The following is a 15229-nucleotide window of genomic DNA, read 5'->3' as shown; positions in this document are numbered from 1 at the left end:
AACTTCTTCTCGTCTTCTGGGTCTCCGGATGGGGGTTTTGATACTGTCCCGACATGCTTGGGCTATTCTCCTGGGCTCCCCCTCAGCAATTTGTCTGCGTTTCCACTTTTTGTATGGTTCCGTTTTGGATTCCTGGGTCATTACCAACTGCTGGAGTCGTACTGGCCTCTTCCTCGCCTTCTGGCACATGGGGATGGTTTTCAGTCGTGTCTTTAATAGACTCTCCCGGAGAAACCGCCAGTTCTCCCCAGATCCTCCTTCGTCGCAGCTTTTCCTCCCATGGGATGTGACCTACCAGGTCTCTGAGTTCCTTCACCTCAGTGGCGGTTTTGAAATTCACGGTCTTGCTTCCGAGGCGCTCACTCTTGCGTTTCTGATCATTTCTGCCTTCCGATTCGCTACCGATTCCTGTTTACCTGCGCCGGGGCCCGCAGCTTCAGGGGTTCTGATCAGGGGACAGCTAGACCGGCCATGCCACAGTCACCAAGGCTGTACGTGACAAACAACCCCGCTGCTCAGTGACCGCAGGGCCAGGACACAAGAACTGGCACTCGGAGGAGGGGAACAACCCCCCGAGAAATGAACAGTACGCAGACAAAGCTGTTCGGCCTTGCACCAGCGAATCTGTTGGGGCATCAAAAAAAAAAAAAAAAAATCACAGCACACTCTGCCATGTCTTGTACCTGGAGGCTGCACGCCCGGGGCTTCCGTCCATAACAAGGAGCCAGCCTGAGCAGATGCTACCCAAGTAATCCCACGAGTATCCCAGCTGCGATGTGCTTAGACAGAGGCCGGGACATCGCGCGTCCGCTTGTCCAGAGATAGAACAAGGGCCAGAGCGCTGGCATGAGAGCCATCTGGGGAAGCACGCCAAGCAGGAGCAGCAGACTTTAGCAGGGTGTGATTCCACTTCCCCGCCCAGCTCCTGCTCTGATCGGCCGGCTGGGGTGGAACGAGGGGGCCGGATCTGACTGGCCCCAGTCCAATCCTGTTTGGGAAGATGGCACTCTCACTGTGATCAGCGCGGTCTGGCTGGCCTGCATGGAATGAGACGTCTCTTTAAGCCTCAGTTCCTGGAGGTAACGGATACCGTGAGAAGCTCAGCTTGCTTCCACAACGTTTCAGCCCTCCAGAGAACAGACAAGGGCGCATTGATTTTTAGGCCTGACTTGTGAATCTTTAACACGTTTCACACTCCGCACTGCTGCTTGGGAGCGGAGTTGAACCATGCTGCCTGTGAGCGGAGCACTTGGGAGCGGCCACCCAGGAGAGATTCCAACGCCATCCAGCTGATTCGCAAAGCGCTCACCGCATGTGTGTCTACTGGTGGTGCACACCCATGTTTTCCTCAGTGCACAGAACAAAACTTATTCCACACATGGATGGAAAAAAAATTAGATGGAACGTTGGCGTTGAAGGGCATGTAGACTGCACTCTTGGAAGCAAGAACAGACGTTTGCTTGGCATTGGTACCGTGCGCAGTTCTATGGGCTTCCAGGCACTGCTCAAACAATTACTAGCCAGCAGAGGATAACCTTAACATATTTATCATTTTCAAAGGGTTCCTTGCGTCACCCCTCTCCGAAACGTTCCCCAACCTGCTCTCGACGTGCAAGAGCCAACAGTGACACACCCTAAAATGACAGGTCTTGGCAGCACTCCAGCACCAAATCCAATCTCCAATGAGATATTATCCGGTCCAAAAAATCCACCGTCTTGCAAGTATTTCGGTGCTGCCCAATGCACCAGCCTTAAGGAGACCAAATGTCTCTTCCTTCCAATGATGACAGACAGACATGCTGTAGAGGCACAGATCAGACAGAACGATGGACGGATCAAAGTTACTGGGTGCCCTTGCGGCCCTGAAGGGGTGAACGCTGTATTTCCAGCCAAAGCAGGACTGCAGTCTGGGGGCCGTTCACATTAAAATCTCCACGACCAAGCAGCGCCGGCCTCCCACAAGGACCAAAGTGATCAGAGGCTGTTTGACTATAAAGCACGCCCCGAAAGGATGGAGGCGGCAGTGAAACCAATTCATCACTAGCTCTGCCTCGGATGCCTCTGTACACCTGGCCTCACGGCGACTCCCAGCTGATTCGAAAGGCCTCCTGGGACGAGAGGGCTGATCACGCCCTGACGGGTTAGATTGCTTCTCGCCTTACAGTTTTGCTTTTCTTTTCACAGTGGGCGCAGCGTTGGCGAGAACAGCATTCTGATCAGCTTCCCCGCCCACACATAAGAGCGCCCTGTCTGCCCACTGTGGCCACTACCAGGTGCCCCCAGAGGGAATGTACAGAACAGGGAATCATCAAATGTCGCCCAATCCCAGCTTCTGACAAACAGAAGCTAGGGACACTATTCCTGCCCATCCTGGCCAATAGCCATTAATGGCCCTCACCTCCATGAATTTTTCTAGCTCTTTTATGAACTCCATTAAAGTCCTGGCCTTCACACCCTCCTGCGGCAAAGAGTTCCACAGGTTGGCTGCGCACTGCATGAAGAAAAACTTCCTTTTGTTTGTTTTAAAACAAACTAATGAACCTATAAAGGAGCTGATGGGCCACCTGGAAATAAACATTCTCCATGGCCCACTGGTTCGTGGCTCATTGCTGGGGCAGACAGCAAGAGGTCCATACGGTGCTAATGATGACTGGGCTTTCGGGAGGCAGTCAGTCATGGGACTGAGGCTTGGGCTTCACTGAAAAGATATGGAGAAGCTATGTGAAGAGATCCACACCCGACTGACAGCCCTATGCCAGCTCAGCTGCCTCTACACTGCAAGTGATGTCCCCAGAAGAGGGTTCTATTGATGTAGGGGAGGTGAGCATAGGCAGCAGCATCTGTCAGCGTAGGCAGCATCTACAAGAAGAGGGTAGGCCAGCACTGCTACGCTGGTACAGTCCGACCTATGCTGAGACTATAGCGTTGTGAGCATCTCCTGGTCCAGCACCTCCACACTCCCAACCTGGGCTAGACGGGAACGCAGGACCTCGGGGCGAAAGGGTCCATGTGACATGCAACATCCACAGAGGCAGCCCGTCCCATCATGCCTTTCACCTTAGAAATCTGAGCCTCCCCCGCCAACTGCTCCAACAAGAAAACAATCAACTGGTCTAGCGGAAAAGAGGGGACTGGAATCCATGTGCTCTGGCATTCTCCTCTAGGCGGATTTGGGCAAAGCACGGCCCTCCAGGTCCCTTAACTAGAAAACTAGAGTTATAATGGTTGCCAGCCTCACATGCATGTGGTGAGGACCAACCAACTAGTGATGTTAGAGCTGAAAGTGACCGGTAGATCCCCAAGACCTATTTGGGATTGCTCCCTGTAACACAGCGTCTAGAACTTTGCCAGTCTCAATTTATACCCCTCAAGCAACGGGGCGCTCCCCGCTTTCTAAGGGAGAGAACTCAGCCACCTCGCAGACCTTACGTCAGTTTCAGCGTCGTTCTAGACAAGGCAAGAATATTCAGGGAGACGAGCATCTTCTCACTTCCCCTGATCAATCTGGGGCCAGCCAAACGGCTGTTCCTGGTGTGCAGGACAACCGTCGCAGGCAGCCAGCCTGGGAGCCAGCATTCCCTGTAAGCGGTGCGCTTGTGCGGCAGCTCGGGAGAGATTCCAATGTCACCCGGCGGATTAGCAGAGTGCCCACAGCTAGTGCTCCTGGTGGTGCACAAATGCACATGCCTTGGCGCGCATAAACAATTATTCCACACATGGGTGGGAAAAAATGCACACATGGATGGAAGTATGGTCTATGACCCACCCTCAAGAATGATATGCTAGCAGCATTAGATTTGAGAGCAATCACTCCAGGGCTGCGTCTAGACTGGCAAGTTTTTCCACAAAAGCGGCCGCTTTTGCGGAAAAACTTGCCAGCTGTCTACACTGACCGCTTTGAATTTGCGCAAGAACACTGACGATCTCATGTAAGATTGTCAGTGTTCTTCCGCAAATACAATGACTCTTCCATTCGGGAAAATGCTTTTGCGCAAGAGGGCCAGTGTAGACAGCTGAGAACCGTTTTGCGCAAAAAAGCCCCGATGGCGAAAATGGCGATCGGGGCTCTCTTGCGCAAAACCGCGTCTAGATTGGCACAGACTCTCTTCCGTAAAAAGTGCTTTTGCGCAAAAGTGTCCATGCCAATCTAGATGCTCTTTTCCACAAATGCTTTTAACAGAAAAACTTGGAGAAGGCCCACCACACACACTCGCCTTATGCTGCATCTGTGTAACAACCCACCCTTCATTAACATCGTTAAGTGCCTCTGCAATGAGGAGAAAGGCTCCAGAGGTAATGTTTGCACAGAAGACATTGCACAGAAGGGCTAGGAGTTCCTTTTTGCCAACGAGTCCTCGGTTTACAATTCCGAAGAGGCTATGCCAGAGGACACGCTGCACACTTAAACTGCGAGGTACTCGTCTAGGAAAGGGGCAGTGAATAGGTAGATGGCGAGCCAAATCCAAACCACCAGATGGCAAAATGCTTCCATTTTACTAATTCGCATCATTCTTGTTCCTGCTGCGTGAAAAATGTCTTTCTGGCATCTGGACCTTGACCAAGAAATTTGGATCTGATAAAAAGTAATTTTCTACGCCTGTTGTAGGAGGGTCCGCTCTCTGCCCATGTTAGCATGGCTGGTGTTAGTTAAGAGGTATGGGGAGGGGGAGGAGAACAGGACACCTGGGGTTAACTAAACACCTAGGCTACGTCTACACTACAAGGTTTTTGTGTACGTAAATCGGCAGAACAGAGGCTTTTGCTGATAGAGTTATTCCTCTCCCCACAAGGTATAACTCCTTTTTGAGCTCCAGCTCTTGCGCAAAAAGGCAGGTATGGATGCTCCAGAGGGGTTTTTGTACATGAAACTCCTATCGGCAAAAGCACAGGTGCTCTGATGGCCATTCTGTGAGCTTTCTTGCTCAAGAGTGTCCATGCAGTGTGGACGCTCTCTTGCACAAAAGCACATCGCTTTTGTGACGCGCTTTGAGGTGTGGATGCGCTTTTGCACAAGAAGTTTTTGCGGATCATCTCTTCCACAAAAGGCTTCTTGCGCAAAAACCCTGCAGTGTAGACTAAGCCGTAGGGTTTACAACTACAACTTGCGTTACCCTCACTTGGATTTTGTCACCGCAGCAGAATGATCACATGATAAGTTGCCTGTTTAGCCACACACACTTAGAAACAGGCAGCAATGAAGACAGGAGCAAAGCACCCTGAATCTACTTTCTATGTTTGCTCTTTCTGCATGCTTTAATCGACAGTTAGAATAACAACAAGGAATATCAGAACACAAGAATGGCCATACTGGGTCAGACTCCAGGTCCATATAGCCCAGAATCCTATCCTCTGCATTGGTAATACCCTGTGGCAGTGAGTTCCGGAGGTTTATTGTGCCTTCCTTAAAAGAAAACACAGAGAGGAAGAAACATCTCTAGTTTCACCTGACCTACACAACTAAAAAGCTCCCACATCTCATACGTGGAACTGATGCCACAATGCAGGATCACCCTTTGTCCGTGTGTATTGCCACCAGGCGGATTTGAACCCAGGACCTCTGGAGCTGAGTATAGGAGCCTCTACCCTCTGAGCTAAAAGCCAGCTGGCTCCCAGCCCATGCTGTAGAGGTCTCTTGATCTTAACTGTTGCTACGATCTAGGTACCACTTGCATTGCTCAGTAACCACTCTAGGGCTATGTCTACACTGGCGCGATCTTGCGCCAGAGATATGCAAATGAGGCTAAGCGTGGAATATTGCCAAGCCTCATTTGCATATCTAATGAGCTGCCAGTTTTGCGGAAGAGACTCTTGCGCCAGAAGGAGCCGTCTATACTGACCTTTCTTGCACAAGAAAACCCCTCTTGCGCAATGCCGCTACGCTGATTATTTTCTGGAATAGCGGCATTGCACAAGAGGGTTTTTCTTGCACAAGAAGGGGCAGCGTAGACAGCTCCTTCTGGTGCAAGAGCCTCTTCCGCAAAAATGGCAGCTCATTAGACATGCAAATGAGACTCGGTAATATTCCACGCTTAGCCTCATTTGCATATCTCTGGCGCAAGATCACGCCAGTGTAGACATAGCCTAGGTGTGTGGGTTACATGCGCATCGGATTTTAGTATGCAAAATCCTGACAATTGTGTGTAATAAGAACAATTGCCCCCCCCAGCAATAGCTGAACCCTGACTTCTTTCCAAATAGAACTGGAGGGACAAGTGTTAATTTTTGCCGACGATGCTCCAGTCCACAGCACAGGCTTAATTAATGACTGAACCATAAAAACAACAGCCAGAAGGGGTGTCGTTACACAACACTTGGGTGGCGTTACCACTGCTTGCACCAAGGCCGGGGATCGCTCCGTATCTCTCAACAAACCATCAGCCCTTACCACTGTTGGCAACTAAAACCGGAGACCCGCCTCTTCCAAAGGGCGGTTGGTCCCATGAAACATGCAGACGTCAGAACACGGCGCTGCTGGCACGAATCGTTACAGGAGGCATATGGCAGATGCCTTACGCTGCTAAACTATTCAACCTGGCCGTGCCCTGTAAACTGCTAAGCAGACAGGCAAAAGAGCTGCACCAATAGACTCTAAAGCACCCCGCTACTGAAAAACCAAGAGATCTCCAATTCAGGCTAGCAGCTGCTTCCTTCTGGCCCAGTATTTTCCCCAAGTAAATTGTAGCGAATGCAAGTATAAATCACATGATGATTCTGGTGAGCATTTGCATAGGCTTTGCAATTGCGGATGCCAAGGCACTTTACACAGGTCAGTACGCATTACCGACTGCATGCAGGTCAGTACGCATTACCGACAGCACAGTAAGCACACAAAGAGGCTTGCCCGTGGTCTAAAAAGGGAGTCGGGGCAGAGTTAGACGGAGAACCTCCATCTCCTGACTCTCAGGATTAAGAACATAGGCATGGCCAGCCCAAAAGTCCACCTAGCCTAGTCTCCTGTCTTCTGACAGCAGCCAAAGGCAGGTGCACCAGAGGGAACGAACAGAAAAGGGATCCGTCCCCTGTCACCCATTGCCAGCTTCTGACAAACAGAGGCTATGGACACTATCCCTGCCCATGCTGGCTATTAGTCATCCATGGACCTAGCTAGCTCTTTGCTGAACCCTGTTAAAGTCCTGCCCTTCACAACATCCTTGGGCAGGGAGTTCCACAGGTTGACTGTATGTTATGCTCAGACCCATAGAATCCTAAGAATGGAAGGGACCTCAAGTGGACATCTAGTCCAGTCCCCTGCACTCAAGGCTGGAGTGTTATCTAGACAGGTTTCTGTCTAACGCTCTTAAAAATCTCCAGTGATGGAGATTCCACGGCCTCCCTGAGCAATTTATTCCAGTGCTTCACCACCCTGACACTCAGGAAGCTTTTAGTGTCCAACCTAAATCTTCCTTGCTGCAATTTAAGCCCACTGCTTCTTGCCCTGTCCTCAGAAGCTACTTTCTGCTGGAACGTGTGCCCCGACAACGCAATGGCTGACTACGTAACAGCAACGTCCTGCCAATGTCATCGCATCCTTTGGTCTTTCCTACCTGGCCAATGCAGACAAGGCCAACCACTGTCATTGTTGAAAGTTATCTGGTGCCGCAGCATGGTAAGACAACATCCCTGCATGGGGAAGGCCTGGAATAGTGTGGGAACCTATTTATAGTGCAGGAACCTGTAGTATCTACCGCTGCTTCCTTGCCAAAGGGAAGCTTTTAAACAAACATTCACAGAGAGGATCACCCTGCTAGCTCTCTTTCACCTTTCGTACGCTCTCGCCACCAACACCACCAGAGGAGCCGGGAATCCTGGGAGCAGGGCAAATGAAGGCTGTTTCGGGCATACGTAAATAGTTCTGCTCGGCTACAGCCAACAAGCTGAAAAAGCACTCCATGTGCGGACACAAGAAGCGACTCAGCAGGCTTAGCGTGCTGGTTCCTGCCCCAACAAGGATCTTATTCCCCATAAACTGCTTGTCTCCCAGCGGATTACCCTGCTGGCCTGGAGGTTCAGGAACCATCACCCAAAAAGAGACGCACACTTTCCATCACGCTGGTTTCACTTGGACACGCGCCTGGAGAATCCAGCAGAGAAGCAGCTCAGGGGAAGCGACTCAGTCGGATTGTGAGTGCACGCAGCTTTGGCGACCAAACCGAACGCGGACAGATCCCCGGAAGGAAAATAGCACACAGTGGCCCAATGGGGAGCGGCCGGCGGGGGGGCTCTACAGAACGTGGGGTTTTATGGATGAACAAAAAGGGCTTCTTGCCAGCCTGGACACAGCAATAGGAAATACACTGTAGAGAGCATCCTGCCCTGGCCAGGCTGGGCTTGATGCGACTTGCTAGGACTTTCCTGACTCTCACCTCTCGGAATATAAAACCAAAGAAGTGGGCACAAGCACAGCAGGGAGCATGTGAAGCCCAGGAATTAGAGGAAACAAGTGAATGACCCAAGCCGAGGGCACCTCTTTCCACTGGCAGGAGACACGGACACAGCAGATGACAAGGTTTTCCATGTCACTCTGGTTTCCCCGCTCTCAACCTCCAGATGAAACCCGCTAGCCAACAACCGGACTGCCCACCCCGGGATGGACTGTCACCTGGCGGGACTTCTTCCAGCTCTAGAGTCAGACTGTAGGGATGTTAAATGCCGGTTAATTTAACAGTCAATTCAACTCATGAATTCTTATCGGTTACTCCGTTATTCTATAGTCCTTGGGGATGGGGCTGGCAGCCAGCACGCTCCAGCCCCACTCCCAAGGAGCCCCCCCGTCACATGCCAGACAGGGGCTTGTCCGTGAGGGGAGCCAGTTTATGAGGCTGGTCCACGAGGGGAGCACCCTGTCCAGAGGGAGGGCTGAGCTCCCAGACCCGGCACGAGCTGGAACTGAGCCGGGCTGCCTGTCCACCTGGCTCCTACTACACTTTAAATGCAGAGCTGCAGCGGGGGTAGGTCCCGGACCTGGCATGAGCCAGGCTGCTGGCCAGCCTGCTAAAAACTGTACTGGTGGGGGTGGAGGGGAGAATGCGGGTAGTCGATAGCATTGACCTAGAAGCTTTTGCTTATTGGTTAATCAGTTAATCGACTGCACTATTACATCCTTATCAGACTGACCTTCCATCCAGACAGCCCCCTTCTCCAGCGCTCAACTGGGCACAGATAGACAGACTAAGGACACCTTCTGTCCCAGCACAGACAGACGGACGACGGTTCCAGGGTGCCACCTCTCCACTAGCATGGGCTGACTGTTCCTGGGCACCCGCTGCCCCAGTGCCCACAGACAGACAGACAGACATTCCCTGAGCACACACACCCTTACCCCAGCACCGACACACAGATCACTCCCTGGCACCCTACGCCCCAGCGCTCATGGACGGACAACAGACAGACATTCCCCGGGCAACCCCCCAGTGCAGACAGACAGCCCCCGGGCCCCCCAGCTCCAACACAGGCAGACAGACAAACCGGCCCCTGGCACCCTACTCCCCAGCGCTCATGGACGGACAGACAGACATTCCCGGGCACACACACCCCCACCCCGGTACAGACAGACAAACCGGCCCCTGACACCCTACTCCCCAGCGCTCATGGACGGACAGACAGGCGGTCCCCGAGCACACACACCCCCACCCCGGTACAGACAGACAAACCGGCCCCTGGCACCCTACGCCCCAGCGCTCATGGACGGACAGACAGACATTCCCGGGCACACACACCCCCACCCCGGTACAGACAGACAAACCGGCCCCTGGCACCCTACTCCCCAGCGCTCATGGATGGACAGACAGACATTCCCGGGCACACACACCCCCACCCCGGTACAGACAGACAAACCGTCCCCCGGCGCCTTATGCCCCATCGCCCACGTACAGACAGACAGACGGTCCTCAGCACACCCCCTCCTGCCCCAGTACAGACTGACCGACCCTCCCCGGACCCCCCCGCCCGGCCCCCGGCAGCCCTGCCCACCTGGTGGTGCGTCTCCTTCTCCACGTTGACCCCGTTCACCTCCACCACCCGGTCCCCAGCGCGCAGCGCCGCCGCCTCGGCCGGGGAGCCGGGCTCCACTTTGCGGATGAACTGGCCGCTCTTGCCCTTCTCGCCGTGCAGGTGGAAGCCGTAGCCGCTCTCCCCCTTGAGCATGTGGCACAGCCGGGGCTTCAGCTGGTCCTTGGCCATGGCTGGGGCCCTGCCGGGGCGAGCGCCCCTCGGGGAACCTGGGTGCCCGGCGCGCAGCGGCCGGAGGCGCCGGGCAGCGGGGTCCCGGCTGGATCAACAAGTGGCGGCAGCTGCCGGGCGCGCCCCCTGCCTGCGCTTCTCCCGGGGCGCCTGGAGAGCCGGGCCCCTTACGCGCAGCGCAGCGCAGAGACAGGAGCCGGGCTGCTGCTGCCGCCGCCAAGCGGGGCCATCCTGCGTCCTGTGCGCCCTGCGCTGCGCCAAACTCCCCCCGTGCGCTCTGCGCCGCGGCGCACCCCCTCGCTGCAGCCCCGCCGCTGCCTGCCTGCCTGCTCCGGCCCGTGCCCGCCGCCGCTACTGGGGCTGCAGCGCCTCCTCCGCGCGGCTCTCCGTGACATTGCAGCCGGGGGAAGAGCTTGGAGGCCAGCTGGGGCCATTGCCCCTCCCCCGAATGCAACCCGGAACCTTCCAGAGCTGGCTGCTGCGGGAATGGGTGCGTGTCTCCTGATTATACACTCGCCCCCGAACAACATAACCCAGCCACAGCCCAGCACATGCAGCTGGCATTGGTGCTATTCCCCCCCCCCCCCACACACACACACACACGCATTGTGTAGGACATCTAGGAAGGTCTCACCCCAGGGCGTGTAACATGGAGGCAAGATATGGCCAGGGCCCGGCTGGTCACTGCGTCTTTGAAAGCCACTTTGTGGGGGATGGTTCCTTGCAGCCCTTTGCCAGGCATAGATGTGCCATCCAGAACCGGTTAAACCAGTCCAAGCGGGACGCCCAAATGCACGCCCAGGGAGGAAATCGAACATACGGGCAAGCACAGCGCAGTGAGTTCCCAGTGCAAAGAATGGGAGCACAAGTCCTCACACTGGTGGTAAATAAGAAAATAAAATAATGGGGTTGTAGGGTGATTCCCCATGGACGTTAGTGGGAGTGGTTGAATCAGGCCTTAAAAAAATCCTTTTGGCCAGATACTAAGAGGATCTCTTGGCCCCGGCTCATTTATTTGTCTTGTCACTGAGGTAGGACAGCTGTCCTTGTAGCACGCTGACGTCCTCTAAACATCTATTAATTTGAGGGCAGTTACCGCCCAATCACCTTGGAGGAACATAAGAACGGCTGTACTGGGTCAGACCAAAGGTCCATCTAGCCCAGTAGCCTGTCTACCGACAGTGGCCAGCACCAGGTGCCCCAGAGAGGGTGGACCAAAGACAATGATCAAGCGATTTGTCTCCTGCCATCCCTCTCCAGCCTCTGACAAACAGAGGCCAAGGACACCATTTTATCCCCTGGCTAATAGCCTTTTATGGACCTAACCTCCATGAATTTATCCAGCTTCTCTTTAAACTCTATTATAGTCCTAGCCTTCACCGCCTCCTCTGGCAAGGAGTTCCACAGGTTGACTACATGCTGTGTGAAGAACTTTCTTTTTATTACTTTTAAACCTGCTCCCCATTAACTTCATTTGGTGTCCTCTAGGTCTTTTATTTAGGGAACTAATAAATAACTTTTCTTTATCGGCCCTCTCCACACCACCCAGGAAGAGGCCTGGGATATCACACTGATGGGGTGTAGCAGGGGAAAGGTAGAGCGATGCCTAGAGGGGGGAAGTTTCTCTCTAGGAATACATTACATTAGTATTCTGGCTCAAGGCTGCCAATGCAGATCCCTTATCTCACTTCAGATCTTGTGGTAACTTTCCAAGGAAATAATGTGGCAACGAATCGCATTCTGCTCAGCCCTGCGGTAGGTGCGTAATGGCCTGAGGTCAGGGGTGGGCAAGACAGCCTCTGCGGGCCAGATCCAGCCAGCCTCCATGGGCCAGATCCAGCCCGCCAAGCTGGTTGATCCGGTCGGCAGCCGCCCTGCCGCTCCCAGGCCAATGGAAACCCGGGGACAGGGGAGTACGTGAAATCTCCTTCCCCCGCCAGACGCACACAGCCCCAGAGGGAACCACTAGCTGGCCAAAACAGTTCCCTCTAGGCACCGTGTGCCCCTGGCAGGGTGGGGGCAGGAGGCGAGAGACTTCCCATGCTCCCATGCACCTAAGCCCTGATTGGCCTGGGGGCGAGGGAGCATGCAAAGTCTCCCTCCACCCACAGCACCTAGTGTGAACGACCAGCTGTTCAGCTGGCAGTTTTCTCTAGGCACCGAGTGGAAAGGGGGGGGATGACTTCCCAGGCCAATCAAGGTCTGTGGGCAGGGGAACCTGGGAAGTCTGGCCCCGCCCCTTCCACCTGAGGCCCCTCCCCTTCCAGGGTGACCCACAACCACTTCAGAAATTTGTGAAGTGCCCCCCCCCCTTCAAAAATTATTACCCGCCGCTGCCTTTGGCGAGGTTACCTGTTGCCAGCCGAAAGGAAACAAGGGCAGCTGGTTTCAGTTCCCAAGCCCAGGGATCAGCCCGTCATTGGTCTTTGTGGGAGAATTTTAAGCTGTGAAATGCATCAGACCTCTGGCAGTATGCCAGCTTGCCATCAGACCTGGCTGCTCTGTAATTAGCAGCAGCTATGCAAAACAACAGGTCTCTGCCTGCTTGCACAAAGCCATCGGGTGATGTGGAAGGAGGCCAGAGAGAGTCATAAGAACGGCCACCCTGGGTCTGTCCAAAGGTCCATCCAGCCCAGGCTCCTGATTTCCAGCAGTGGCCAAGGCCAGGTGTCCCAGAGGGAATGAACAGAACAGGGAATCATCACGTGATCCCTCCCCTATCGCCTATTCTCAGCTTCTGACAAAGAGGCTTGGGACACCATTCCTGCCCATCCTGGCTAATAGCCATTGATGGACCTAACCTCCATGAACGTATCTAGCTCTATTTTGAACCCTTTTGTAGTCTTGGCCTTCACAACATCCTGTGGCAAGGAGTTCCACCGGTTGACTGTGCCTTGTGTGAAGAAATACTTTCTTTTCTTTGTTTTGCTGCCTGTTAATTTTATTTGGTGAATCCTAGTTCCTGTGTAACAAGAAGGAGTGAATACACTTCCTTAGTTACTTTCTCCACACCAGTCACAATTTTATAGACCTCAGTCATATCCCCCTTAGATAGCTCTTTTCCAAGCTGAAAAGTCCCAATCTTATTAATCTCTCCTCAGACGGAAGCCGTTCCATACGCCCCAATCATTTTTGTTGCCCTTTTCTGAAGCTTCTCCAATTCCAATATATCTTTCTTTGAGATGAGGCAACCACATCTGTGTGGGGTATTCAAAATGTGGGGGTTCCTCCATTTGCTGTGTCACTTGAGGGCTTCCCTGAGCCTCCCTCGGGCGTGATGATGTGTTGTCATCCAACAACCTGGCTAATACCAGAGCCGCAGATTTTGAAACACACCTGCCAGTATGTAATCTTAATCCAGGTCGGGACGTCTCCTAGGAGTACACGTGCAGGAACCTGCCCTGTTTCTAGGCCGCTCCCCTTCCTTGTTTCTACATCAGGGATGACCTTGCCCAAAACACGAGGTACCTTCTTGCAGATCTCGCTTTACTGTTGGCTGCTGGTCCAGGCTGGGTGCAGGTAGCACAGGGAGGAAGAATTTCTTGTGAATTGAGGACTTGGGTCAGGCCCCAATTCAGGAAACTACTTGTTCATGTGCCTAACTCGATCCATATCTGCATGGCTCCACTGACTTCATTCGCTTAAGTTAAGCATCTGCCTAAATAACTTGCTAGATTAGGGCCAACCATTCCTTCCTCCTTTGCATTTAGGAATGGCCCAAGTGCTCACCTGTTCCCTGGCTGCCCCTTTTCTTCTGCCCTGGTAAACTCTCACCTGCAGGGGAGGATTCTACAGCCCACGAGGATTGTTGGGAACACAGGTTTGGTACAGCCTGCGCTGTGATGGGCGGGAAAGGTTCCCATCTTTCTCGAGGAGCTGGAAAAAAGCCTGAAAATATTCCTGCATCCATGACCATCTTAACACCACATGGAAAGAATTACCTCCCCTTGCAAGCAGCTCTTGCAAAGTGCTTAGGGGTAATACAGGTTGAACCTCTGTAGTCCGGCACCCGGAGGACCTGACCGGTGCCAAACCAGAGAATTTGCTGGACTATGGGAGGTCAGTATTGTCTAGCAGCATTACCTACACTTCCCCTGCTTACTAGGGATGTGAAAGTGTAATCACATGCATCTGGCTCCTAGGAAGCTGCCTCCCCCCTCCGCCCACTGCATCTGTATCAGAGGCAGCAGCATGGCAGGACAGGTGGGAGCTAGTATGCATGGAGAGCTGGCTTAAAAGTTAGCTCCCCACACACACCGGCTCCCGGGAAGCTGACCGCCACCCTGCATGTAACTGCTGGAATTTTCTGCGGTATCACGATGACTTATACACATTTTGACATCCCTTCTGCTTGCTGGGCTCTTAGAAGACATTTTGGGCTCAATTAGAACTAAAGACCAGCACAGGACACTGAGAGCCAGGATTGGTGGCAGGAAAAAACTTTAGGGGACTGTGGGAAACTTGGCCACATCCACAGTAAGTGGACATCCGGCTCACTAAAACCATGCCGGACCACGGATGTTGCTGAACCAAAGAGGTTCAACCTAAAGCTGGGTTTCAAACACGTTTTACATCCTCCCCCTCCCATACACACACACACCTACCCTCCGCATCTCCATAAAAAAACAAACCACACACACCCACTGCAATTGCTACCTTTACGGAATTGAATATAACGGCACCACAATGAATGGGCCAGTGCCCAGCTGGAGTTCTGCATTTTAATTTCTAGGGGCTCAGATATGGATAAATATTTAAGTTCTGCGTGAGGTGGGGAAGTTCACGGTAGATGTATGCTATTTGGCTCAGCAGAATTTGGAACCTGTTTTATTTGACATCTGCTTCAAAGCAAACAGGTTTATTTATAATTCATGTATCACAATTCATTAGGCACTTACTTTTACCCATGTGCTAAACTCAGTTTGCACTGCGGTTTAGAATATTGCATAATGAATGCATCAGACATCCAGGATAAAAAGCCTGACACTTTCCAGTATCAGAACTCTTGGACAGGCTTTCTACACGATATACAGCTTAGCCCATTGTAAGC

At 53.0% G+C, this 15229-nt stretch overlaps 1 protein-coding gene across 1 annotated transcript in view; it reads right to left on the bottom strand.

Moving 5' to 3' along the window:
- The window catches only part of NHERF2 (NHERF family PDZ scaffold protein 2), a 105543-nt gene extending 94970 nt beyond the window's left edge, over positions 1–10573 (bottom strand). Inside the window, exon 1 of the mRNA XM_006129280.5 lies at positions 9970–10573. Within this exon, the coding sequence (XP_006129342.3) occupies positions 9970–10179 (210 nt within the window). The 5' untranslated portion in view covers positions 10180–10573. The remainder of the gene's footprint in view (positions 1–9969) is intronic.
- Between the last annotated feature and the right edge of the window lie 4656 nt (positions 10574–15229).

This window comes from Pelodiscus sinensis, chromosome 15, assembly GCF_052426305.1.
Source record: "Pelodiscus sinensis isolate ZL-2025 chromosome 15, ASM5242630v1, whole genome shotgun sequence".
NCBI lineage: Eukaryota > Metazoa > Chordata > Testudines > Trionychidae > Pelodiscus > Pelodiscus sinensis.
The sequence above is the reverse complement of the archived record's forward strand: the minus strand, read 5'-3'. Positions and strand labels throughout refer to the sequence as shown.